Here is a 15,261-nt window from a genome sequence, read left to right on the forward strand (position 1 = left end):
CACCAAACACAGCTGTTAATGAGATAGGAGGGATCGTGACACCCAGGCTGTCTGAGAGGCATTTAAACATTTTGGTCCAGAATGATGTGACACAGTGAGGCTGGAGCTCGATTGCAGCGTTCGCAGGTTGGATCTCACCATTTTGGACAATTTCAAATGAGATAGGTGTGCTCAATATATAATTTTGAGTTGAATAATTGTATGCTTTGTACATATGGAGCTCTTGTTTTTTCAAGATCTTGAGGAAATTATTCCACTATATTAAGAAAACAATAAAACAATATTGCATGTCCTCTCTCAGCTTCCGTACATATTGTAATCTGAAACTTTTTCAGCTTTGTCAGTCTAATGCACGTTTATTTTGAAATTCTCTGCATGTTTACTTTAAAAATAGAAATGTATTATCCTTGCACCAAGTTGTTATCTTTATGTAAAGCGTGCAGAGTGCTGTGCTATTGTCTCTCTATCTCTACAATATGAATGCTGGCAGGTGAACCGACAGTCAGACATGGAGTTTGAATCAGCAGCTCTGCTCCTCTACGTGTCCACCAAGTAATGCTGTGTTTTTCTGTAAACTGTGACAGCTTTCTTTTTAAAATGTATTAAGCTTTAAAGCACAGCGCAGCAAGCAAACCATAATTCAAATCAAAAATACAATATTCCGGAAAACTAACATACATCTTGTGTATAAATAATGGCTGTCTGGGCATCACATCGAGAACAACCCAAGTGAGTTACGTGAAATTTGGTTCAGCATGTAAACTCATCTTGGTCCCAGTCACTGTATATAGCGACTTTCTTTGGACAGGAGGTGACTTCTTTGAGAAATCCTGCTCTGCAGCACATTATATTCTCAAATTTCATGTCTATGATTCTTTATGTAAAGAAAAACTTCCTAATGTTTGTTTGAAATTCCCTTAACAAGTCTCCAGCTGTGTCCCCGTGTTCTTGATGAACTAATTTTAAAATAACAGTCTCGATCCACTGGACTAATTCAATTCATAATTTGAAACACTTCACTCAGGTCTCCTCTTAATCTTCTTTTGTTTAAACTGTAAAGGCTCAGTCAGCTCTTTTAATCTTTCCTAGTAATTCATCCCCTGTAGCCCTGAATCAACCTAGTCGCCCTTCTCTTGACCCCCTCTTGTGCTGTTATGTCCTTTTTATATCCTGGAGACCAAAACTGCACACAGGACTCCAGATGAGGCCTCACCAGTGTGTTACAAAGCTTGAGCAGAACCTCCTGTGACTTGTACTCCACACATCAAGGCGCTATATTACCTGACATTCTGTTAGCCTTCTTAATGACTTCTGAACTCTGTTGGGAAGTTGATAGCTTAGAGTCCACTATGACTCCTAAATCCTTCTCATGAGGTGGACACTCGATTTTCTGGCTGCCCATTGTGTATTCAGACCTCACATTCTTACTTCCTGTGTGTAATCCTTTACATTAACCACCATTAAATGTCATTTGCCACGAATCTGCCCAAGCCTGTCCTTCTGTAATGATATAACGGATTCCAAATTATCTGCCAATCCACCTCTCTTGGTATCATCTGCAAACTTAACCAGCTTGTTCTTTATATTCCTATCTAAATCATTTATATTTATTAAAAATAGCAGCAGCCCCAGCACTGCCCCCTGCTGGTCACCACTCTTCACATCGGACAATTCTGATGAGGCTCCTCGCACCAATCTCTGATGTTTATTAACCCTGGGTAAATTTTATTTAAATAGCAGAATATTTATTATTTCAAAGTAATTTAATTTTGTCCATAAATATAATAAAGTACATTATAAAGTGGAATACAGATTTATTTATTTGAGAAAGTAAATCAAATGCTGTTTATTCTTGTACAGTTTTCAAGTTGTAACCTTGTCATAAACGAGTAACTCGGCTGGTTATAAATACAGTCAACCCCAACTTGGCCAGTTCAGAGAGTCATTTGGACCAAAATCCCATTACAAGACGGGTCCTCATGAGGGGTAGAGGCACGATGATAGTTCTGAAGAGCACCAAGCCGTTATTACATTTACCGACTATAATGTGAAAATAATAATAAGTTTAGTAAATGTACAGTACTGTGCAAAGGTTTTAGGCAGGTGTGAAAAAATGCTGTAAACAAAGAATTGTTTCAGAAATGGAAGTGTTAATCATTTATTTTCATCAATCAACAAAATGCAGTGAATGAACAAAAGAGAAATCTAAATCAAATCAATATTTGGTGTGACCACCCTTTGCCTTCAAAACAGCATCAATTCTTCTAGGTACACTTGCACACAGTTTTTGAAGGAACTCGGCTGGTAGGTTGTTCCAAACATCTTGGAGAACTAACCCCAGATCTTCTGTGGATGTAGGCTTCCTCACATCCTTCTGTCTCTTCATGTAATCCTAGACACACTCGATGATGTTGAGATCAGGGCTCTGTGGGGGCCATACCATCACTTCCAGGACTTCTTGTTCTTCTTTACGCTGAAGATAGTTCTTCATGACTTTGGCTGTATGTTTGGGGTCGTTGTCCTGCTGCAGAATAAATCTGGGGCCAATCATACGCCTCCCTGATGGTATTGGATGATGGATAAGTATCTGCCTGTATTTCTCAGCATTGAGAACACCATTAATCCTGACCGAATCTCCAACTCCATTTGCAGAAATGCAGCACCAAACGTTTAAGGAACCTCCACCATGCTTCACTGTTGCCTGCAGACACTCATTATTGTACCGCTGTCCAGCCCTTTGATGAACAAACTGCCTTCTGCTACAGCCAAATATTTCAAATTTTGACTCATCAGTCCAGAGCACTTGATGCCATTTTTCTGCACCCCAGTTCTTATGTTTTCGTGCATACTTGAGTCGCTTGGCCTTGTTTCCACTTCGGAGGTATGGCTTTTTGGCTGCAACTCTTCCATGAAGACCACTTCTGGCCAGACTTCTCCAGACAGTAGATGGATGTACCTGGGTCCCACTGGTTTCTGCCAGTTCTGAGCTGATGGCACTGCTGGACATCTTCCGATTTCGAAGGGTAATAAGCTTGATGTGTCTTTCATCTGCTGCACTAAGTTTCCTTGGCCAACCACTGCGTCTACGATCCTCAACGTTGCCCGTTTCTTTGTGCTTCTTCAAAAGAGCTTGAACAGCACATCTTGAAACCCCAGTCTGCTTTGAAGTCTTTGTCTGGGAGAGACCTTGCTGATGCAGTAGAACTACCTTGTGTCTTGTTGCTGTGCTCAATCTTGCCATGACATGAAACTGTCTTCCACAACCTCACCTTGGTAGCAGAGTTTGGCTATTCCTCACCCAGTTTTAAGCCTCCTACACAGCGGTTTCTGTTTCAGCTAATGACTGAGTTTCAACCTACGTGTGACATTGATGATCATTAGCACCTGTTTGGTAGAATTGGTTGATCAGACACCTGACTAGAATCCTACAAACTCCCTGACTTTGTGCAAGTGGATCTGTAAGAATTGATGCTGGTTTGAAGGCCAAAGGTAGTAACACCAAATATTGATTTGATTTAGATTTTTCTTTTGTTCATTCACTTTGCATTTTGTAAATTGATAACAATAAACAATCATTATTTATATTTCTGAAAGCATTCTTTGTTTACAGCATTTTTTCACACCTGCCTAAAACTTTTGCACAGTACGTTACTTTTGGAGGTTTTCGGTTGAAGGTGAACACAAGCTGAATGGCTCGTATTCCATGACGTTGACACTTGTATTCTCACTCAACCCAAAAATGGATTTGAAAAAACCCTGCAAGGGCTTTGCCTGAAACTGGGAGTCATTATACGACATTGTGGTGGCCAGGCTTGGGGCCGGAGAATACATTTCTCACTATTACAATAAAAAAATCTTGGAACGAGACGTGACTTTTTGCGAGACTTTTCGGAATGAAGTCCCAATCAAAATTCAATGCGATCTTGAAGAAAAGTTCATTCCAAATATTTTTTGTACTGAAGTTTTAAAGTAAAAGTGAAAATAACGCATATGTAACAATTCCCATGAATCTCTTTAAATTGTATATTCGGTTAACCAAACCCGGGGATTCGGCAAGTGAAGCGAGCAGGGGGCAGAGCCCCATAGTAAATTTATATTTATGAATAAGGCTTCTAAGAAAATTGCTTTAAATGTCTATAGACTGTATAAAGGAAGATTAAATTGTGCATGAGTGGGATATTCCGTTAATTTTTAATGTATTTATTTGTACTTTTCTCTGTTCACAGGGGGCTCAGGTGCTCCTGGGAGGCACTTGCTGTCCTTGATTGCCTACTCCCTGTGCTGCTAAATCAGTTGCATGTGTTTGCATCCGACAGACTTGTGAACAACTTTGAAACGCCTTAACCCGTGGCGGGCATGTTGGTGATTACGCTTGCCCTTTGTTAATGTCACTTCATCCTGGACAAACATTGGTAAGTGCTCATACTCTGAAAGTGTTACACGTTCAAGATTTTGTCCTATGTAATGAAGGAGAGAGGAACAAGTTGTTAGGTTGGGGACCACCAAGGTAGCCCCATTTAGTTGAGGCAAACGAAAGTTCTGAAAAAAAAAAGGAAACAAATATATTGGGATGATCAGATGTCCAGGAATCCCAGTTCCCTGTTTGGAATAGCAAGATCGGCCTCATGTAGACACGACTTTCAGTCTGACGTTTCCTTAAAAAGACGGTGGGACAGAGAAGGTGGGACTTCCGGGACAGCACCAGAAGTGACATGGGAGCTCCTCACAAGAGTCGTCTTCTGGTCTGTGGACAAACTGTGTCTCCCTTATCTCAGATTTCGCAGACAATCCCTTGGCGACTCTGTCACTTCTTTTCATTTAAAATGGCGTATGTGGGTTTCATAATGCACTGTTATGAAGGCACTCTGCACGTGGTGTGTTTTTGAGCACTCATTTTTGTCTTTATCTGATAATTGTGATGGACATGTGACAGCTGTTCATCTGATGTAAAATATCAATAAATAATGGGGACAGCACAAAGACAGATTAGTTTCCTTAAAGGAAAACTCCACCCAAAATTAATGCTCTTTATATGTTGCCTAACTCATGTGGGCGGCATGGTGGCGCAGTGCTAGCACCGCTGCCTCACAGCCAGGAGAGCAGGGTTCACATCTGCGTGGAGTGTGCATGTTCTCCTTGTGTCTGTGTGGGTTTCCTCCCAGTGGTCACAGTCCAAAGATATGCAGGTTAGGTGAGTTGGTGATCCTAAATCGGCCCTTGTGTGTGTGTGTGTGTTCACCCTGCAATGGACTATCCAGAGTTTGTTCCTGCTTTGCACCCAATGCAAGCTGGGATACGCTTCAGCAGACCCCTGAATCCCTGTTCAAGACTAAGAGGGTCAAGACATGCGGTTAGGTGAGTTGGTGATCCTAAACTGGCCCTCGTGCGTGTATCCTGCTTTGTGCCCAATGCAAGCTGGGATACGCTACAGCAGAATCGTGCAGCCCTCTTCAAGACTAAGCGGGTTATAAAATGACTGACTGACTGGCCTGCCCCATGCTGTCTGTAGTGTTGGGTGAGAAAAATGTTCTAGAATGGACATAAGAGTATTTCTAACAGAATGGAAGCTAAGGGTGACCAATCTCATGGACAACATTATATTTCTGTTAATATATTGTTAAATAATTACATCTGGGGGTTGGTGGCAGAATTGGCCACCATTAAAAACCTCCCACTGGTTCCATTCCATCTGAACTACTGAGGTGCTGAGGTGTCACGTGTTGCATGGCTGCACTCGGGTCCTAACCTGGGGTCCTGAGTTCGTTTGTCATGTGGTGGGTATGGCAATGTCCCGTATCAGAGCCTGCTCCTAACCTCCTCCTCCTGATCGTTGTTGTCTCTTGAAAATCTGCCAAGGTGGCTTGGAGAAAAAACAAATCACCCAAATCAGGTGCACATTTCTTAGATTAAATGCCAGAAACACACTCGACCCGCTCGGCATGATGCCACCTGGTGGACTGATTATCCAGACTGTAGGCATACAGCACCTAGTGGCATTTTGGAGAACTGCAGTCCCGTGCTATTGACCGATTCTGGCAACTTTTTGGTCCCCCTTCGTATTTGGATTTTTGAGTTTGGAATACATTATGGGACTTCTTTGCTTTGGATTTCCTTTTAGCCTTTTTGATTAACCAATCCTCAGTTGTAAAAATGACTATGTGGGCCGCGTTTACAGGCCAGAGTTTTATCGTTTTTCTCTCCCTTGTTGAGGCGGAGTGGTGGCTCTGAGGCTAGGGATCTGCACTGGCAATCAGAAGGTTGCTGGTTCAATTCCCGTAAACGCCAAACGTGACTCTACATCATTGAACCTGAAATTGCTCTGTCCTGAGTATGACGTTAATCTGTATCCAGCCCTGCATGTTGACCCTCCAACTTGCAGGGAAAAACCTGGGGGTTGGTGGCAGTATTGGCACTCCAGTCACTGTAAAAAAAAACTCCCACTGATTCTATTCCATCTGAACTGGTGTGGTGCTGAGGTGTCACCCGTCACATGGTTGCACTTGAGTCCTAATCTGGGATCCTGAGGTGGTGTGCAACACGCTGTAGCAGCGCCTGCTCCTAACCTCCTCTCCCATGTAAGACATTTTTGTATATTAAGAGAAAATAACTTAACTTTCTTTACTGACGATTTATGCTGCAATACAGACGGGAAGCCTATAGCAAGGTGGGATCTTGATCTATACAGTCTGCCATCTTTCGTCTCTGCGCTGGAAGTCTTTTCAGGACAGATGACGTTATCACCCATCCATCTGTCGGCTTCAAAGTATTTGTCTGCTGTCCAAGTCTTTTGTACTGGTTCCTCCACGTGCAGGCCCTTACTTAGGTTCCAAACAAGGGAAGGAGAGGATTCCATTTCATCTCTAACATACAGAAATAGTACAATGCCCATTTTCGTAGTTGTACCTTCTCTCTTCAAATGCTTGCCTAGCAGTTCTAAATGCTGAGAGCCCCTGTGTGCTAACTTTGGCCTGGCCTGTACATGTGAGTGGATTTATACAATAATTATTGTACAGAGCACAGTGACATTAAACTTATATTCTTATTACAACCACGTCTTCATTTTGGGCCTGAACAGGCCAAAACCTGCAAGTAGTAGTTGAGGTCTGGCTGCCTGGGGTTGAGGCTTCGTCACGACAGGCCTGTGATTGTCCTGGCCTGTCCGCATTGTGGGACTTTTTGGAGGCCTCGCACCCCATTACTCCATATCTGGACCTCCTTTTCATAACAACGTCTACATTTTTTTTTTTTACCTAATAAAAATTGCTTTTGCTCAAAATGTCCTTTTCCTGTAGTTTAAAAATTTAAAGATAAATTCAAGGCATTTCAACTGGTGGCCTAGCTCAGCGGTATTCTTTGTTAGGTTTTCAGCTTTGTTAGTCACGGGTTTCAAGGTGATTGCCATTCTAGATGAAGCAAAAAAGAAACCTCGCAGATGGACTGAAAAGAAATCCCTGAATCACGATGGCCACGATTTACTTTGTTTTGAAGAATAACATTCGTTAGGTGTTGGAATAAAAGCGGTGAGTCACTGCAAGCTCTGGGGCCTCTTCAGAAGGTCGGTGGAGGTAAGAAAATAATTCATTCAGTTCAAATGATTCTTGTGATACGACAATTACAAATATCATTTGAAAAAGCGAGGGACATTGTGCAATTGAGTTCTGTCTGCTGCTCTTTAAGGGCAATCGCGGGGAATGAACAGGAGAAGACGGAGTGAAGAGTGCAAAAGATGAAGGCCCGCAGAATCAGGAATGGTCCTCGTGGTGTCCGTCACGGGTCCTTAATCACAATTCAAAACGAGAGAACTGCTTCACGGATTTAGATCGGGTTTTTTTTTGTAGAATTTGCTGGAACATTCCGGTTGATTTTGTGACTTTTCTCATCCTGCTAAGTGCGGGCCGAGGGGAGGGGGAAGAGTGATGTCAGGAGTGGGGCGGGGCCCTCCTCGCTGTCCTGTTTCACTAATATGTGGGCAGACTCCTTAAATAAATTAACCTTGGAACAGGCAGGCCATCAGGTGGGTACCGTCAACAGACAGTAAGACTTTACAAAGGGGAGGAATGAAGTTTTTTAAATCTTCAAATTTGGACTTGTGCTTTTTAGTTTATTGTTGAAGAGTTTTGTTCCTGTAGATTTGGTGTTGCCACCGCAATGCACAGGGTCGCTGGGTTGGTTTCCTTGCCCTGAGCTCCACATAGAAAGAGATACCTGAACACAATTGTGTGGTAAAACGCCTTTCGATGATAAGTCTTTTAAATATCTTTCTTTATGTATGTTGTTGTGAAAAAGTTTTTGCCCCCCTTCCCAATATCCTCTATTTTTTGTATTTTTGTCACGGCTTTAGCTGAGCAGAGAAAATGTGACTTTAGATTAAGGTGTGGACACCTGGGGGCGCCAGAGAGCCACAGACACAGCAGCACACTCAAATAGAGGCTTTTTAATCTCTCCAGGCACTTCTGCCCAATCCTCTGTCCGGTAATAAGCCACAAATATACAATAAATCAACAATTCTTCCTCCGCTTGCTGAGTGTTGCCCGCTGCCTCCCGACTCTTGACTTGTGTATGTGTGGCAGTCGGATTCCTTTTATGCAGCACCCGGGAATGCTTCTGGGGCCATAATGAAAGTGGCGAAGTCCTCCTCCGACAGTACCCTCCATTGCAGTGGTCTCCTGGGGGGCCACAGTGGCTACAGGTTTTCATTCTAACCCTCTTTTTAATTGGTGACCAAATTTGGCTGCTAATGAACTCCTTTTCCTTTCATTTGAATTCAATTGCTTTTTTTTAAGATTTGCCCCTGAATTTCTCCATCGTTCCTCTGAATTGCTTCATTTCTCTCCTTAAATGGCACCCAAACAGAAATGAAATGTGAAGTGAGGGAGCCAAGTGAAGACCAACTCAGTCAGGGCCTCAAACTCCAACCAGTTGCTCCATTAGGCGCCGAGTCTTGTCGTTCATTAAACCCGTTCTTTAATTCCGTGGCTCGTTGCTGCTCTCATAGCAGACATTTAAGTTTTGTTTATAATTGTGGTATAGCGGGTCCACAGCTCATGTCAAGAGGCCACTTTTAAAATAAATAATCGCCCCACTCACAGCTTAGCGAAGCGGTCGCTCCAGCTGAGCGAACAAGGAGCTGGAGTGACCGGTGATGAAGGACGGCTGGCTGCGTAAGGCCGAGAAGGCAGTGGGAGTCGGGAGGCTTGGGTGAGTGATTCCCCATTGTGAGCGTCCTGGCCTTTGGGGAACTCAAGTCTCGGCCTGGAGAGTGTGGAACCGAAGCCAGGGATCGGGAAGCCTCCAAACCAGATGAGCGGAGAGAGACGGTCAGCTGCTGGTAGGGCGACTCTCGTGTTGCGGGGCCCAGATGGGAAAAGCAGGGGAGCCGCCAGGTAAAGACGACACCGGGCTTTGTGATTTTAAAGGATTGTTATCAGCATTGTTTTAACCTCGTTGTTTAAAAGGATTGTTTTTTTTCCTATTTTTAACCTCCACTTCACGTCTGTTTTATTGGATTATTTATTTATCGAAGATTCAGAAGACACTGCACTTTATTTATTTGAACCCCTTGTTTTGACTTTTGTTGTTTGTTTTTAATAAAAGCACTTTGCACTATTACACTCATCCCCTTGCTCCATTGTTATGCCTCACTGCCGAGCTCATCGGTAACATTACCAATGGTGTCGGGTTCAAGAGCTCCCTGAAGCTGCATGGGAGCTTGGAGTAGAACCCGCATCGTCACAATAATGTGTTTTTCATTTATTGTTTCTTTGGTGTCCTTGAGTGCTTAGAAAGGCGCCTTGTATAAGTAAAATGTACTATTATGTCCGAAATTGCGGATTTTCTCTTTTCTAAGAGGGGCCCTGAACAGATCAGCATTCCTGAGACCTCCATCTTTCTTCATTTTCAGTTATTGTATGATGGACACCAGTTGTTTTGGCTCATTTTCTATCTCGTTATTGTTTGGCCGCTAACAATTACAAGAGCAAGTCAGTTACGATGAATTCAAAAGACGTCACTTAGCAGCAGAAACAGGTCACTAATTAAGAGAAGGGTTAGAATGAAAACCTTCAGACACTGCGGCCCTCCAGGACTGGAGTTTGAGACCACCGCTGTATTGGAATGTAGGGACCCCGACAGGGCTGCACTTCCAGACTCCATATCCCAAGCACACCCCAACTACGAGGACCACTGCCACCTAGTGCATGGGGAATGGGACCACTCCCAAGTTCCGGCTGCCATTGGTCCATCCATTATTTTATACCGGCTGGGCACAAAGTTATCTTTTTCGTCCAGCCAGGCAATTCATTTCTCCCACCCAGGTAATACGCCATACTCCTCCCTGGCCGGGATGCCCATTCTTCACCCACAGAGTAAACACAGAACACCATATTAATATATTTTAGTCATAAAGCTATCCAGCGCCTGCATTATAAAGTTTATGTGCATTGTGACACAAAGTGCCAATTAGAAAGACACAGAATGGCGACGGTGGACGTTCACACTGAAAGACACGCAGTGAGCCGCTTCCTTCAGCAGTACATCAAAATGACTTTATTACCATGATAAAAAAAAAATCAAATTGCAATAATGTAATTAACACAATTATCATGTATAAAAATACAAAACATTCGGTCTTCTCACATCGGATGGCTTATTTGAATTTCAGGACCAGCCCAAATGCCAGTTACTCTTGTTAATAAATCACTAACTCCACACACTTGTCTAAAGTGTCTTATGTAAACACAGAAGCCCACCGAGCCGCTGAGACTCCCCGCACATGCTACCCGTCCAGAGCCTCACTTCTTTCTGGGCCTGCCGGACCCCATGACCCGCTGTAGATCACTGCTGAAGCTCGGGCGCACGGCACTGGGGTACAGCACGCCACACGGTGCCAAGTCTCGCTGGCATCGTGCCTGAAAGGAGCGAACGGAGACCTTTCTGTGATGGGAGGGGGCAGCTTCACTGGGCAGCCCCGCGTGATCCACCAAAGCCTGGTACACGGCGTCCATGTTGAAATCGTTCTTGGCGGACGTCTCGAAGTAGTTGGTGGCCTTTCCGGCGAGGGCCTGCAGCACTTCTTCTCGGCTAACGGCCCTCTGGGATGTCTGCCCGTCCACCTTATTTCCACACACCACACTGGGGACATGAGGGCACCAGTTGGATTTCATGGCTTTGCTTTTGGCCTCGTTGATCTCGTCGAGAAGGGAGCAGACCTCTTGAAACGACTTGCGGTCATCGAGGCTGAAGACGAGCAGAAAGACGTCACCTGTGAGGAAGGCGAAATGGCACAACGTAAGCATCAAAAAATAGAACAAAATAATGCAAATATAAAGGGTTTAAAGTCTCTAGTTTATATAGTGCCTTGCAGACAGTTGGTTTTCTGTGTAACTCAACTGGAAACCTGTTTATTCTTGGTACTTATTTTTTTTAAAACCCTAATTAGTTTATAAGCAACCTGCCAACCCTTAATAATTTAAAAGTGGAGAAATGCTACACCACAGGAGAATTCTTGATTCAATATAGCGCCTTGCTAAGCAGACTTTTACCTGAGGTTTATTGTGTTATTAATGGAGTAGCTTATGGGCAACTCATAAGCAGCCTGCTCTGGTTTGGTGATTTAAAGTATAAGATACGTCACAGTAACCGAGCGTGTTAATTATATAGCGCCTTGCAGTTTCTGTTAAATGTGACTGTCTGTTTTTGTGCTGCATGTTATTAAAGTGTAAAGAAGTGCATTCATAAGGAATTTGCAGTTAGGTAAAGTGGAGAACTAGCCGGTCATACATCCATCTATCCATTTTCCAACCTGCAGAATCCGAACACAAGGTCACGGGGGTCTGCTGGAGCCAATCCCAGCCAACACAGGGCGCAAGGCAAGAACCAATTCCGGGCAGGGTGCCAACCCACCGCAGGGCAAACACACACACACACACCAATTTAGGATCGCCAATGCACCTAACCTGCATGTCTTTGATCTATGGGAGGAAACCCACGCAGACACGGGGAGAACATGCAAACTCCACACAGGGAGGACCCGGGAAACGAACCCATGTGTCCTTACTGCAAGGCAGCGGCGCTACCCAATGCGCCACCGTGCCGCCCACCAGTCATACAAGTGACCCTAATTCAATATAGCGTCTAACCTGACTAAACTCACTTTTCCTAGTGAGCTGCATTGTGCTATGACGTAACGTAAAGTCAGTTCATAAGTAAGATTCTCTCTTGATAATTTAAAGTTTAAGATAAAAATAATAATAATGCCTGCGGTGGGTTGGCACCCTGCTCAGGATTGGTTCCTGTCTTGTGCCCTGTGTTGGCTGGGATTGGCTCCAGCAGACCCCCGTGACCCTGTCTTCGGATTCAGTGGGTTGGATAATGGATGGATGGATAATAATAATGCATTTTTATTTTTAGCACCTTTCCTATGTGCAAAGTACTTATATAGTGCCTTGCAGTTTCGGTTTATCTTGACGGTTAAGTCGTTTTTTTTATGCTGCATTTTATTATAATGTGAGTCAAATCACAAAAAAGATGCTGTTTGTTAAAGTGGAGAAGGATCAAGTTGATATGGCGCCTTGCATTCTTGCCTAACTTGTCTCTCATTTTTCTGTGCTCCCTGCATTGCTTTATGGCTCATAAACAGCCTGCTCTTAAAGCTTAGGATATAAACTAATTTAGCGAGCCATTTGAATATAAAGTGCCTTTCGATTTCTGTGGAAATGGATTCGTTTAGTCCTTCATGTGCCACGTTTTATTAGAGTGTGAGCAGTAGCTTATAAATAAATAAGCAAGTCACAGACTGCTGGTAATGTGAGAGTAAAGAAACATCAATCCATCCATCCATTATCCAACTCGCTATATCCTAACTACAGGGTCACGGGGGTCTGCTGGAGCCAATCCCAGCCAACACAGGGCGCAAGGCAGGAAACAAACCCCGGGCAGGGCACCAGTCCACACCGCAGGTAAAGAAACATGAAATCATAAATCAATCTTAATGTGATATAGCGCCTTGCAATCTTCTGTAACAAAGCTAATTACGTTTTTTTTTCTCGTGGGCTGCGTGGTATAATCGGTTCCTAGGCTACCCGTTCTCGGTTGATTATTTAAAGCTTAAGATGTGCAGTAAAGCGGTGAGCCCTTTGATGATATGGCGTCTACTATCGGTGTCTCTTGAACGTGGCCGTTTATTAGTTCCGTTCTTCGTGTCCGTATTTTACCGCAGCGTGACCCCCATAGCTAATTCATGAGCAGATCGCAGTGCGCTGGCAATCCGGCAGTAGAGAAGCGTCAAATGTTTAAAGAGAGTGCGATTCGCTATGGCGCCTTGCAGCTCTCATTTGCGCGTCTAAACACGGTGTTCCTTGTGGTGTCGCTTGGGTTCATAAGCAGCCTGCTATGTCCTGACAATTTAATACTTTAAAGACAGAAACCAAATGAATCGAGTGTGTTTGCTATATAGTGCCTTGCGAGTTCTGTTTGGCATAACTGTTAACAAGTCCTGTCCTTTCTGTTCCGCGTTCAGTTCTAGTATTTCATTCCTAAGCAAGCTGTCGTCTGTCGGTGATTTGAAAGTGGAGATCACCCAAATCATCCAAGTGATCTGATATAGTGCCTTGCAGTTATTCTCTAAGGTGACGATCTGCCGATTCAGAGGTAACGTGATTTTCACCAGGATGTCAAACTTCATCCACGCCCATATCGTGCCTTACGGTTTTCGGTTTTTCCTCCGTTAGCCGCACTTCATTACGTTTTTTAGGAGCGGTCGTTTGATACGCGCCCTGTTACATCACGGTGCTTGACGTAGACCAACTCTTTTTTTTATACCGCACCCCTAAAATGCAGAAATTCGGGGGGCGGCACACGCACCTGTTAAAATGGACAGTCGTCTCCTGGCCGGAAAGCCCCTCTCCCCGGTCGCGTCCAGCACCTCCAGCTGGTACCGCTGCCCCCTGATTTGGTACAGCATTCTGTGGAAGTCCTCTTTAGTCGGGACGTAGACATCCTCGAAGGTGCCCCTCAGGAATCTCCCCACAATGGACGACTTGCCCACCCCGGGGGCCCCCAACACCACCAGCCGGCGGCACCTCTTCGGCTTGACTCCCCCCGGGGAGGACTCGCTCAGGGGGTTGGGGTCGGCTCTTCGCAGAAGGCTCGTCTTGTCCAGGTGTTTCCAGTTCTCCGAGAAGCCCCTGAGGATGGTCATGCTGCTCTTGGACAGGACCCCCCAGCTTAGCACTGGAGCGTTCCTCCCGGAGCCCAGCTTCCCGTTGCAAGCCTTCTTGAGGTTCTTCGGGGAACTGACGCCTCGAGCAAAGAGCAGCCTGCTGAGTGGCACGACTGCAGAAGCGCTCAAGTCCTTCACGTCCAGCATGTCGGCGGGCGTCCCTCCGGTGTGGCTCTGCAACGCTTGGCGGCCGGCGCTTTATATGGGAGCCAGGAAGAGCGCGTCCCCGGCGATGTGAACGCGCACAGTGCCAGTCACTCGCATTGGAGGTACACAGCCATATAAGGGAAACATTGGGGGGGCTATAGACGGGCTGTTCTGTGGAGGCAATCAGACCCACTGTTTTTATAAGGAGATATTAAAAACGAAAAAATAAAAACAGAATTAGAGACGCCATCTCTGCGTTCACTTACACCGCAGGGTACCGAGTCCAGAGTCGGGGGGATTGGGGGTGGACGTGCTGCCATGAGTCACCCGTGGCTTCAGGTACACACGAGCCGCTTCATCCTTCAAGTAGGTCGTGCGGATTCAGAACGTGCCGGGGCGGCGGGTTGTATCTGGGGAAAAAAACGAGCGGTCATAGGGGGCGAATTGATCCCGTTACAAATATATATTGCCCCTCCTAATTTTTAATTATGCGTTACCTTTCATATCTGTCACGTCGTTCTTCTTTCATCTATAAATAATGTAATTGTACTTTGTGCACATGGCAATAAACTCGGCGGTTGACGCCTTACAACACGGACATGCCGTTGGTTTCATTTCTTTTGTTTTTCCTATCGGAGCCCAGGTAGGTGAAGTGGCCTGCTCAGGGTCACACAATGGCAGTAGCGGGATGTGAACCCACATCTTCGGGGTTTTAAGTGCAAAGACTTCAGCACTACGCTACACCGAGTAAACCACCCCTTGGGGGGTAAACGTTAACATTATAAAAAGTTATTGTCTGTTTTTACCTGCATTATTATCAATCTTTAATTTAATATTGTTTTTTTTTGTATCAGTATGTTGCTGCTGGAGAATGTGAATTTCCCCTTGGGATTAAT

The 15,261-nt window shown here is 44.6% G+C and overlaps 2 protein-coding genes across 4 annotated transcripts in view; one reads left to right on the plus strand and one right to left on the minus strand.

Moving 5' to 3' along the window:
- The window catches only part of rsad1 (radical S-adenosyl methionine domain containing 1), a 31,616-nt gene extending 26,636 nt beyond the window's left edge, over positions 1-4,980 (plus strand). For all 3 annotated transcript variants that reach the window (XM_051918945.1, XM_051918947.1, XM_051918946.1), the window contains one exon: positions 4,227-4,980. In XM_051918945.1, coding sequence (XP_051774905.1) covers positions 4,227-4,344 — 118 coding nt within the window. In that variant the 3' untranslated portion in view covers positions 4,345-4,980. The remainder of the gene's footprint in view (positions 1-4,226) is intronic.
- Positions 4,981-10,368: 5,388 nt separating this feature from the next.
- Positions 10,369-14,957, minus strand: LOC114664741 (GTP-binding protein Rhes-like). Its single transcript, XM_028818983.2, has 2 exons — positions 13,861-14,957; positions 10,369-11,260 (listed from the first exon to the last, which is right to left on the minus strand). Exons 1-2 carry the CDS (start codon positions 14,363-14,365, stop codon positions 10,791-10,793), a joined length of 975 nt encoding a protein of 324 aa, XP_028674816.1. The 5' UTR covers positions 14,366-14,957; the 3' UTR covers positions 10,369-10,790.
- Between the last annotated feature and the right edge of the window lie 304 nt (positions 14,958-15,261).

This window comes from Erpetoichthys calabaricus, chromosome 14, assembly GCF_900747795.2.
Source record: "Erpetoichthys calabaricus chromosome 14, fErpCal1.3, whole genome shotgun sequence".
Lineage (NCBI taxonomy): Eukaryota > Metazoa > Chordata > Cladistia > Polypteriformes > Polypteridae > Erpetoichthys > Erpetoichthys calabaricus.